The sequence below is a fragment of the Stenella coeruleoalba genome (genome assembly GCF_951394435.1).
Source record: "Stenella coeruleoalba genome assembly, chromosome: 2".
In the NCBI taxonomy this organism is placed as follows: Eukaryota; Metazoa; Chordata; class Mammalia; order Artiodactyla; family Delphinidae; genus Stenella; species Stenella coeruleoalba.
The window spans coordinates 85,396,606-85,408,946 of record NC_137147.1 but is presented as its reverse complement, the minus strand read 5'-3'; the positions used below and the strand labels follow the sequence as shown (position 1 = coordinate 85,408,946).

The 12,341-nt window shown below is 42.5% G+C and overlaps 1 protein-coding gene and 1 pseudogene across 7 annotated transcripts in view; one reads left to right on the top strand and one right to left on the bottom strand.

The window, feature by feature from the left end:
- Window positions 1–12,341, bottom strand: part of STARD9 (StAR related lipid transfer domain containing 9) — a 126,129-nt gene that overhangs the window by 54,343 nt on the left and 59,445 nt on the right. For 5 of the 6 annotated variants that reach the window (XM_079915114.1, XM_079915115.1, XM_079915116.1 and 2 more), the window contains 4 exons: window positions 10,806–10,922; window positions 9,276–9,308; window positions 9,125–9,186; window positions 6,912–7,024 (listed from right to left, as the gene is read on the bottom strand). In XM_079915114.1, the coding sequence (XP_079771240.1) occupies window positions 6,912–7,024; window positions 9,125–9,186; window positions 9,276–9,308; window positions 10,806–10,922 (325 nt within the window). Of the gene's footprint in view, window positions 1–6,911; window positions 7,758–9,124; window positions 9,187–9,275; window positions 9,309–10,805; window positions 10,923–12,341 lie in introns of those variants that run through there. The other variant, XM_079915118.1, reaches the window with a different exon arrangement.
- Window positions 10,980–11,948, top strand: LOC307182221 (non-selective voltage-gated ion channel VDAC1-like; annotated as a pseudogene). Its single transcript has one exon. The product of its transcript is annotated as a non-selective voltage-gated ion channel VDAC1-like (transcript).

Below are 12,341 nucleotides of genomic sequence, written 5' to 3'. Positions count from 1 at the left end.
CCAACTACTGCATAATTATTTTTAAGAACACATGGAAAATTTACAAAACTTAGCCATATGCTAGGCCACAAACCAAATTGTTATACATATATATTTTTTAAATGAAATCATATAGAGTGTTCATTGAATGCCATTCTATTAAAGTAGATACCTATAATAAAATAGAACTATAAAATCTCCAAATATTTGAAAATTAAGAAATGCAATTCTAAATAACCCATGGGTCAAAAAAGAAATCATTATGAAAATTACATACAATTTTAAACTAAATAAAGATAAAAATACTACATATTAAAATGTGTGCAGTGCAGCTAAAGTTATATTTACAGAAAAATTTATAGCTGTAAATAAATATATTAGGAAAGAAAAAAGGATGAAAATCGACAAGCTAAGCATCTACTTACAAAGGTTAAAAAATCAGCAAATTAGACTCAAGGAAAGGCTGAATAAAATAACAAAAATATGAACAGAAATTAATAAATACAAAATAAACTTACAGTGGAGGGAAGCCACAAAACCAAAGGCTGATTTTTTGAAAAGACAAATAAAATTAATAAGTCCTTAATTTGAACAAGAAAAAAGAGACAAGGGATAGATAACCAGTTAGGAATGAAAAAAGAGATCCTACATTTAAAGAGTCATCTTACACATAAAGTGTAAGAAGATATTACTCTTTATGCAGATACATGTCTTACATTTAGAGGAAGTGGATTTTTTAGAAAAATACAATTTACCAAAAATTGGTGCAATAAAAAATAGAATATTTGAAAGAAATCAAATCTATAATCTTAAACCTTCTCATCAAAAAATCCTCCAGACTCAGAAGGCTTTGCCAGCAAATTCCACCAAATATTTAAGGAGGAATAACCCCAATCTTACAAGAAGTCTTTCAGAAAATAGAAAGAGGCAGCATCTCTCAACTCATTTTAGGAAACAAACGTAACCTTTATACTTAACCCTGATGAAGGAAAATGGAGAATCAGAGAAGGATAAAGAAGAGAAGAGGAGGAGGAAGAAAAACAAGACAAGGAAGATGATGATTAGAGGAGAATTTCACTCTTGAATCTTGAACATACATGCAACAACTCCCAACAAAACACTGGAAATCCAAATTCCGCAGTATATACAAAGGAAAATATATCACAGGTAACTTGGGTCTATGCTAGGAATGCAAGACTGCTATAGCATTCAAAAATCAGTGTAATTCACCTTATTAACAGGACAAAGGACACAAATCATACAATATAGACAAGCATATATAAAGCAAATATTAAAAAAAAATTCAGGGACTTCCCTGGTGGTCCAGTGGTTAAGAATCCGCCTTCCAATGCAGGGGATGGGGTTCAATCCCTGGTCAGGGAACTAAGATCCCACATGCCGCGGGGCAACTAAGTCTGCGTGCTGCAACTACTGAGCCCACGTGCCACAACTAGAGAGCCTGCATGCTGCAACTACAGAGCCCACATGCCACAGCTACAGAGCCCACGTGCTCTGGAGCTCACGCGCTGCAACTACTGAGCCCGCGGACGCTCTGGAGCCCACGTGCCACAACTAGAGAGAAGCCCATGCACCACAACAAAGAGCCCAGCTGCTGCAACGGAAGATCCTGCATGCCACAACTAAGACCTGACGCAGCCAAAATAAATAAATAAATAAGTATTTTTTAAAAATTCAATGGCTGTTTATGTTTTTAAAAAAATTCCTAGAACCCCTTCCATTTCCCTTTCGTGAACAATTTAGTCCTAAAGTCCTTACGTGGAGCAGAGCAAGGCAGGCAACCACGTCAGGGTGAAAAGCCTGAGAAGAATAAGGAAGGCGTCCCCACAGAGGGAAGGCCTGGCGTTGAGAGTGGGGTGAGGAGGGGATGACACGGGTGGCAGCCCAGCACAGAAAGTCAGAGCCTGATGGGCTGAGCAGAGCGTCCCCACGGAGGCAGCCCAGTGCAGGGCATGGGAGCCCGGGGAAGGTGAGCAGGCTACCCAAGTGTGGGGGCAGCCTGCCGTGAGAAGTCAGAGGCCCAACAAGGAGAGAAAGGCATCCCCACAGAGGGACTGGCAGCGGAACAAGATTTCTAAGTTGGCGTGAGGAGGTGGCCCAGCAAAAGAATACCAAGACCAAGAGGGGTATGGAAGGTACCTGCACAGTGAGGGGTGGGGACAGGCAGCCCTGCACGGAGCGCTGGAATGCAGGCACGGTGAGCATGGCTTCCTGTGGTGAGAGGCACAGCCAGGTGAGGCGGGCATCCACATAAGAGAGAGGACAGCAATGACGAGACTAATTACACATGGGGGTGGAGGGACCGATCAAAGAAGCATTTCCACCTTTGGATAAAGCAATTACAAATCTGGAAAGGGAGAAATCCAGAATGAACCCTGCTGTGTTGGACTGCAGTTGGAAGTACTGGTGTGAACATATATTAGCTCCGTCCACTCAGAAGGACTAGGAGTTGCAGCATCTCAAAAGCAATGAGCATACCTAGAACTTAGATCTTGGCTTCCAAAAACTTTTCTCCAATAAAAAGGACCAGATTACATATAGAATAGATAAACAACAAGGTCCTACTGTCTAGCACAGGGAACTATATTCAATATCCTGAGACAAACAAAAATGGAAAAGAATATTAAAAAAAGAATGTATATATATGTATAGCTGAAGCACTTTGCTGTACAGCAGAAATTAACACAACATTGTAAATCAACTATACTACAAATAAAAAAAAAAAAAAGAAGAACCAGGGCTCCTGGGAGAAACGGCTGATTCAAAGACTGAGGGAGGGAAAGCAGATGAACCTCAAACATCTCCTGTCAGAAAGCAAGGAAGTGCTCAAAGAATGATGGTGATATGCCAAAATGTCACAGGAACACACCTGAAGTGGATTCCATTGGCTAAATCTGGAATAATTGGAGCATCAAAATAAAAAATAGTAGTAACAGAAGGTGACTCATTCAATAAAATAAGAAACCATGAGTCTATGCCAACATAAATAAATTAAAAAATAAACTGAATGTCAGATGAGGATAGGACACACACATAGTTTCACAGGACCGCACCCACAAAAAACACTTGTTGATTACAAAAGGGAAACAGCAATTTCAGAGTGAAGAAGCCTGGCAGATATGACCTTAAGTGAGGAAATTAAAAATCATGAGTAATGGGACATATCAAAATTGTGCACCACTTAATGGTATCAAGTTCATGACAGTCAAGGGAGACCAAGAAGCCTTCCAGACTGGAGAACACTGGAGAGACACCCTAACCAAAGGCAACCCTTAACTCTCAAATGGACAACTACTGGGACAATTAGTGAAACTTAAAAGGGTTCTAAGGATCAGATGGTAGCAATGCATCAAAGTTAATTTCCTGATTTGGATGGCTGTGTTGTAACTATACAGGAGAACATTCTTGTTTGAAAGAAAAACACCCTAAAATAATCGGGGGTAAGGGTCATTAGGTTGGCAATTTACTCTCAAATGGTTCAAGTTAAAAAGTTCTTTAGGGACTTCCCTGGTGGCGCAGTGGTTAAGACTCCACCTGCCAATGCATGGAACATGGGTTCGAACCCAGGTCGGGGAAGATCCCACATGCCGCGGAGCAACTAAGCCCATGCGCCACAACTGCTGAGCCCGCGCTCGAGAGCCTGCGAGCCACAACTACTGAACCCTCGTGCCACAACTACTGAAGTGCGTACGCCTAGAGCCCATGCTCCGCAACAAGAGAAGCCACCGCAGTGAGAAGCCCGTGCACCGTGACAAAGAGTAGCCCCCGCTCGCCACAACGAGAGAAAGCCCGCGTACAGCAACGAAGACCCAATGCAGCCAAAAATTTAAAAAATGTAAAAATAAAAAAAGTTCTTTATACTATATTTGCAACTTTTTCAAAAGTTTGTTTCAAAATTAAAAAATAAAAACTCTTGGGCTTCCCTGGTGGCGCAGTGGTTGAGAGTCCGCCTGCCAATGCAGGGGACACGGGTTCGTGCCCCGGTCCGGGAAGATCCCACATGCCGCGGAGCGGCTGGGCCCGTGAGCCATGGCTGCTGAGCCTGCACGTCCGGAGCCTGTGCTCCGCAATGGGAGAGGCCACAACAGTGAGAGGCCTGCGTACCGAAAAAATAAAATAAAATAAAAATAAAAACTCTTAGAAAACTAAGATAAAAAAGAGAATTCCCTTAACCTGCTAAGGCAGTGCTTCTCAAAGCTGCTGCACAGACTGGAGCCAGTTCTCAAACAGTTACTGATGTGCGATGAGACAGGTACAGAAACCTTTACAACAATATTACAAATTTTATATCTTTTGAATCTAATAAAGAAGAATTTGGGCTTATAACTAAGATGTCTTTTTCTTTTTTTTCTAGTAATTCATCTTTATTTTATCAAAGTATTTGTTTGCCATGGATTGGAAATTTTTTTAAAAACCAGTCCTTCCTCACAGATAGTTTGAGAAGTGCGTGATAAAGAGTATCTATTAACAACAAATGCTACTGCAAACACCATAGTAAAATGTTGAAGCTTTCCCCTGGGAACAAAACTAAATACTGTTACCACTCTTATTTCATATGGTACTAGAGGTCCTAGTCAGTGTAGAAAGGCAAGGAAAAAAAGGTGTAAGAATTAAAAAAACAAACACACAAAAATACTCCTGTTATGTGCAGAATGAGTATAAAGAAAATACAAAATAATTTTTTTCAGAGTCCCAACTACCCTCTTCCAACAACCTCCTGCTTTGTACCCATCCCTGTATATTAAGATAAAGACCAAAGCAAAAATATGATAGTGCCTTTGTCTCACTTAAATATCACTTTAGACCCTGTAACCATTGGACTTTTACGTGTGCTTTGGGCAGGGCCCTGTACATTTCAGATTTCAACTTAATCTGTCATCTAATTCATAAACTTTAACGAAAAGTAAGAGGCTACCCCTTTTCTTTTCTTGGATTTAGGCAGCTATCAAGTTCAGGCTTATAGTTCTAAACTGGAACTGCAAGTTCTTTAAAGGCCTTGTATCTTTCATATTTCCCCATGGCAACCTGAATAGTATAGGCATCCAGCAAGTACTCAATAAATTCCTGTAGAATTGGTTTCAAAGCAGAAACCACTTTCTGCTTTGGAATCGTATTCACAGAATATATGAGCCGAAGATAAAGATAGACAGACAGACTGGCAGGTAATATAAATACTAAATGAATAAAGAAAGCAAACATTTTTAAAAATAAAAAGTTTGCTGTAATGCCATCAGAGGGTAGTAATGGGAATAAGTTCAGAGTGACTATTTAGGGTCTCGGCTTCCAAGGCTGGCTCTATACTATGTGAGCTCATGGCTCCTTTACTAGGAAATAAGAGAAATGTCCACCTGTATTTGTAATGATTTGAGAAAGTCCAGACCAACTTTAAGAAACATGTAACCCAAAGGACCTAAGAGACTTTTTGCTGGTTTAGAATTATTTCTTACCAAGCATCCTTCCTCTCCACAAGGGTTCACTCATGAAGGTATCCAAAAGAGCCCTGAGATTTAAGTCTGATCCTGTCGCTGGGTATATGACCCAAGCTGTACCACCCTGCGTGAATTCTCAGGGTTTCAGGTACTATGCCAATCAAAGAACCTATGATCATAGGTCTCCTCCAGGTACAGGATTCTGTCCCATTCTTCTCTTCCAGTCCTAGAAAAGGTTCCCAGTTCCAACCCTGCCCCAACCGGCTGTGCAACTTTGGGAACATCCCTTAACTTCTTCCAGACTTCATTTCATCTTCTGTGCAACGAAGACATCGGGACTACATCTGAGGTCTCCTCTAGTTACTCCCCCTACCCGCCCCCCACACCCAAAAAGCACATTAAGATAAAAATAAATTAAAATATGAGAAACTGTGGCACTACTGCATCCACTCATGGTCTGCCTTCAAATTACTGTTTTACACAGAAATATATATCCACAGAGTTTTACAGAGGAATCTCCAACTGGCTCCTGGCAAAGTAAACGGTATTTTCATCATTGCTTCCAGGCTGCCAATTACGATGGAACATTTGGGAAAAGACTCAGCAGAATCAGTGACTGGCACACCTACTGAGTCAGCCATTAGCCATGCCCTGATCAGAGAAGAGACCAGCTCTTGATCTTTCATGTCCCTCTCCTTGTCAAGATTTAAATAAGCTTCCCCCACAAAAGAACCCAACAGTTTCTACTTAATAGCAAGATTCAGCCTAATGGAATAAGACAGATGGAACCAAACACCAAGTATCAGTGCTTGATGAGGAAACAGCAAGTAGACCCTGCTCCATGTCTGACATCTCCCCTTGTCCCTGACTATCACCACCACTGGAACAGAAAGTGCCCCGAAAAGGAGACTGGATGACCTGGGAATCAGTCCCAGCCCTGCTGGACCTGGCACCACAGACCCAGCCCTATTCCACGTCACTTTCCCCCTCACTCCCCATGCTTTAGACACACTGGCCCCCTTGACACCACCAAGCCCTTCACTCAGGGCTCTAGCCCATGCCGCTCCCTCAACCCGAAACACTCTTCCTCTTGCTACGCCATTCTTCACACAACTGGCTCCTGTATCCACTCCAGGTTCAGCTTAAAATGTTACCTCCTCAGGGAAGCTTTCCTGACCACACTATGCAGATGGGTTGCCTACACCATCCAGTGTTCTTTGCCATCACTGTATCTATTTATCTTTTTATTAGCCCTTATTACAACTGTAAGTAGTGCTTGTTTTCTGACTCACCCCCACAAGAGTATAACTTTGCCTGGGAGGGCAAGACTGCCTTTTCTACTTATTGGTACCTATTTGGCATCTAATACCAGTAGCTGGCACATAGTAAGTATTCATTATACGTTTGTTGAATGAATCAGCAACCATCAGGAGCGCTTCCTAGGCTTCAGTTTAGTCTCAGACCTCCAGGACCACAGTAGCTCACCTTGTACATAGGGCCCCATCTCTGGGTGCTCCCTGACCCGCAGATTATAGGTCTTTTTTTGATCAGACTGTTTCAGCAGATCCCGCACTCGTTCATTATAGATTTCCAGGAAGCTAGAGACATGTAGAAAAAGGCATATAATTAGATCTTGAAAAAATGTGGGAAAAACACTAAGCCAAGAATCAGAAGGTCCTAGTTCTAGTTCTAGCTCTGACAGTCTAAGACCTTGGTCATGCCAGGTTTCCCCCTTGAGTCTCGTTCTGCATGTGTACAATAGGGTTTTGAGCATTGGCTGTCATTACTCCACAGTTTCAGGTTTACAGTGTCAGTGCTGATTCAAGTTTAGCCTTCAAGAGGCTATTTCAGCCATGGGTTTAGGCTGCCACCAGCCTGTGCCTCGATCAGGCCCCCATAGCATAGAGTCTACAAGCATGTTTCTTGAAGTGGTTTTCAAATGTGATCTTTGAGCTCTATTATTCACTGAAGGCATCTCAAGGGCCATGCTGAGCAACACAGGAAGCTAAGTGAGAAGGGTCTGCTCCCCACCCCTAATTTAAGTAGCAGAATTCTCATTTTACCTGTCTTATACACTGGGATTCTGTTTAAGACATGCTGTCTCATTGGTATCTACTGGCATTTTATGCCTTTTTAAAATAATAACACAGCTACAATTCTTAATTAAAATCAGTAAATATTTTGTTAAATAAGAAAGTAGACTTCTCACAGAAAGGTCTTCCTCACTGAAACACAGATGCTTGCCTGTGGAGCCAGCAGTCAGAAAAAAGGCTCCAGTTCAAAGCTGCTCTCTGCACACTCTGCTTATTAAATTTTTCTCCTTAATCTTCTCATATTTGGACACAGGAACTTCAGATATCTCTTAGAATAGTGGTTCCCAGATTTCATGGACAACAGAACACCTAACATATATGTATAAGTTTATACACATAGAGGTTTGCAAATTTTTACTTCATAAACTTAAAAAATGTAAAAATAGTGTTCACAATCATTTAATTTTAAAAACATATAGTTGGGCTTCCCTGGTGGCGCAGCAGTTAAGAATCCGCCTGCCAATACAGGGGACACGGGTTCAAGCCCTGGTCCGGGAAGATCCCACATGCCGCAGAGCAACTACTGAGCCTCTGCTCTACAGCCCGCGAGCCACAACTACTGAAGCCTGCGCACCTAGAGCCCGTGCTCTGCAACGAGAAGCCACAGCAATGAGAAGCTCGTGCACTGCAATGAAGAGTAGCCCCTGCTCGCTGCAACTAGAGAAAGACCGCACACAGCAACAAAGACCCAACGCAGCCAAAAATAAATAAATAAATTTATAAAAAACAAAACAGAAAAACCCCAGACGGACAGTTATTCTTTTTAGGGTAATGAAAATGTTATGTAATTAGATAGTGATGATGGTTGAACAACTTGTAAATATCAAAAAGAAAAATCATTGAAATATATTCTTTAAAAGTGTGAATTTTATGGTATGTGAATTATGTGTCTTTTTTTTTTTTTTTTTTTTTTTTTTTTTTTTGCGGTACGCAGGCCTCTGACCGCTGTGGCCTCTCCCGTTGTGGAGCACAGGCTCCGGACGCGCAGGCCCAGCGGCCATGGCCCACGGGCCCAGCCGCTCTGCGGCACGCGGGATCCTCCTGGACCGGGGCACGAACCCGCGTGCCCCATATCGGCAGGCGGACTCTCAACCACTGCGCCACCAGGGAAGCCCTGTCTCATGTTTTTAAACAAGGACATTGAACACCAAAAACAAAAGCAAAAAAGAATACAGAGAATTAAGGGCAATTGGTAACCTTCCACCAACATTTACAGTTCAGACTGGTTAAAACGTCACGTTGGGGTGACGTTCTATTCCTAGCACTAGTCTAGGAACTAGAGTTTGGGAACTACTGACCTGGAGAACAACCCAGGAGGGGCTGGAACAGAAATCCCAAAAGCTAGTATGAAACTGTACAGAAAATAAAGGAAAGGAAACCAGCTAGCCAGGGGAAGCTGGTCCACAGGAGACACCAGTTTGTTAAGCCTGAGGATAGGAACTAAGTTTCCTACAACCTAAAACCTAAGTAAGTTTTTCATCTTGTACTGCAAGGTATTTCTGCTGTGGCTTTTCTCCATTCCTCTGGGCGACTATGGAAGTGGAGAGGACAGCTCTGGAGTGGAAACAGAAACACTTCAGGCTGCAGAGACAGACAGGTTCTTACCTTACTTTTATTCTGCAGGAGGAAGGCAGTGGGGCACAGTTTTCCTCCCTGACAAAGAGACCCTGCAGAAACCAGAGGATTGGAGTTTCACTGAAGGGAGTGTACAAAGAAGACCTACTTTGAGGGGATCCAATCAAAAGAGAGTCTATACCTCACATATCCGTGGTGTCAGCCCAACAGAGGCCTGGAGAACAGAAGAGAAGAAAGCATTACTGTTCACTCACGGTGATGCTCTCCCCCCAACACCCAGGGCCCACCCTCAGCAGGGATGGGCTCCTTGTGCTAGCCTCTTCACTTCAGGCAGTTTCCCCGGCGGTATGTGGAACACTCTATTTGCCAATGCTCTCAGGAGACTCTCATGGGAGGAATGTACCAGATGAGAGGCAGATCACCGCCGTAAGAAGGAAGAGAGAAGAAGCTAGCAAACCCAGATACATACTTTCATGCAGAGAAGGTTACATCCTTCTTGGATGAATTCACTTTACCATGGTGGTCCCTCCCAGAACCCTATCTCCTAACCCTGCACACACAGGAGGACTAGAGTACATGGGTGTTCAAAACACACATTTAGAGAGAAGCGGCTTCTTTTTTCATCTTGGATCCAGTGCTAACTTATACTCAGGTTAAGGGCTTTACACCCCTGGGTTATTGGGAATTTTCTTCTTTTAATTTAAAATCTATAAAATCAGGCTAAACATGGACGTAGTAAGCAATGATCTGGGCCCACGGCAGCAGGGATAATCTTTCAGGAGGAACAATGTCCTAGAGAATGTCCCTGTGTGGTGTTATTTGTCACCTGCCCTACCAGTTCATCTCACCAGGGTACTTCTAAGCCTAAAACAAAGAGGTATTCTTAAGGAACTCTACCCTCCCAATTTTCCATGATAAAGGAAGGCTCTCATAAGTCCTACACACTTTTGAAAGCTCCCATCCCAGTAGCTGGTTCTCCTGCTTCTTTCTGAACACTCAGATCGAACACACACATAGCCCCATATCCACATGGCCTTAGCCAGCACTTAACACTCAGTCTGGGACTTGTCTACACCAAAGGTGTTAAAAAGCTACAGGTGATGAACTTGGAAATGATATGAGAAATTCAGAAGAACTGACAAGGTCTGTGTCATCAAAGGGAATTGTAAAATTCTAAGATTCTTCAGGGTGTAATAAAGAGGGGCTAAATTATTCAAAGTTTACCTATCAATTAAAGTGCTGAGAAACATCCTTTTTTTAAACTTTTTATTTTATAAAAAGTTATATAGCTGATTAACAATATTGTGTGAGTTCCAGGTGTACAGCAGAGTGATTCAGTTACAGATATACATGTATCTATTCTTTTTCAAATTCTTTTCCCATTTAGGTTGTTACATAATACTGAGCAGAGTTCCCTGTGCTATACAGTAGGTCCTTGTTGGTTATCCATTTTAAATATAGCACTGTGTACATGTCAATCCCAAACTCCCTAACTATCCCTCGCCCCACCCTTGCCCCCTGGTAACCATAAATTTGTTCTCTAAGTCTGTGAGCCTGAAGAAATGCATTCTTAATACAGAATAGGACCCATTAAATCTTACTGAAGTTGACTGACTATGAAACTCACATCCTCTCTCAGTGGCAAGGACAATGCAAGATTCAGGCTTCCTGTGGCTTTAGGAAGATACTGCATTCCAATCCCAATACTCACTGGGGTGCCCAGCATGGTGTATGTCTTCCCAGAGCCTGTCTGCCCATAGGCAAAAAGGCATATGTTGTAGCCTTTGGCAGCTCCAGACAGTACTTCAGTCCCCAAATCCTGGAACACCTATAACAATAAAAATAGAGAGCATGTCACTCTGGTCCTTCTTCCCACAGCAGCTTGTAAATTATTTTTTAACCTATAATAATATAAAATGTTTCAAACATCCATGACTATAAATTCCCCACTGTTTTATGAGAATCAATTCAGTTTCAAAAAAAGATTGCTGACTGCCACCACTTCTGAGCAGAAGATGGCTGTGCCTCCCACATATGCTGATCTTGGCAAATCTGCCAGGGATGTCTTCACCAAGGGCTATGGATTTGGCTTAATAAAACTTGATTTGAAAACAAAATCTGAGAATGGACTGGAATTTACAGGTTCAGCCAACACCGAGACCACCAAAGTGACGGGCAGTCTGGAAAGCAAGTACAGATGGACCAAATATGGTCTAACGTTTACGCAGAAATGGAACACTGACAACACACTACGCACGGAGATTACCGTGGAAGATCAGCTTGCACGTGGCCTGAAGCTGACCTTCGATTCATCCTTCTCACCAAACACTGGGGGAAAAAAATGCTAAAATCAAGACAGGGTACAAGTGGGAACATATCAACCTGGGTTGTGATGTCGATTTCAACATTGCTGGGCCTTCCATCCGGGGTGCTCTGGTGCTGCGTTATGAGGGCTGGCTGGCTACCAGGTGAATTTTGAGACCGCAAAGTCTTGAGTGACCCAGAGCAACTTTGCGGTTGGCTACAAGACGGATGAGTTCCAGCTTCACACTAATGTAAATGATGGGACAGAGTCTGGCGGCTCCATTTTTCAGAAAGTGAAAAGTTGGAGACTGCTGTTAATCTGGCCTGGACAGCAGGAAACAGTAACACTCACTTCAGAATAACAGCAAAGTACCAGATCGACCCTGATGCCTGCTTCTTGGCTAAAGTGAATAACTCCAGCCTGACAGGGTTAGGATATACTCAGACCCTAAAGCCAGGTATCAAACTGACACTGTCAGTTCTGCTGGATGGCAAGAATGTCAACGCTGGTGGCCACAAGCTTGGTCTAGGACTGGAGTTTCAAGCATAAATGAATTTAGCGTATCTTTTAATGTTGTATGTCTGGGATGAAAGTATCGCTAAATATCATGTTAGACTTCCAGGTTAAAGATGATTCAGCTTTAGGGTGTTACCCTTGCAGAGGTACAGAAGAAACCCAATTTCAAAAAAGGTCCTTTCAGCTGTAGACTTGCGGGGGAGCTTGCTGGCCCCTCTAGAGATGTCAGGTTTCTTTTTTACCTAGAAATGGCTGCAAGTGGAAGTTGATAATTTGCAGGCACTTTGTAATTTGTAAATTCGTATTGAGTAAATGAATGAAATTGTGACTTCCTGAGAATTGAACCTTGGTTTCCTACCCTGATTGAGGAGAGACTCTTTGATGGTGTATACAAACTCATCTGAAAGGGACTTTTTTAGGCAGGGA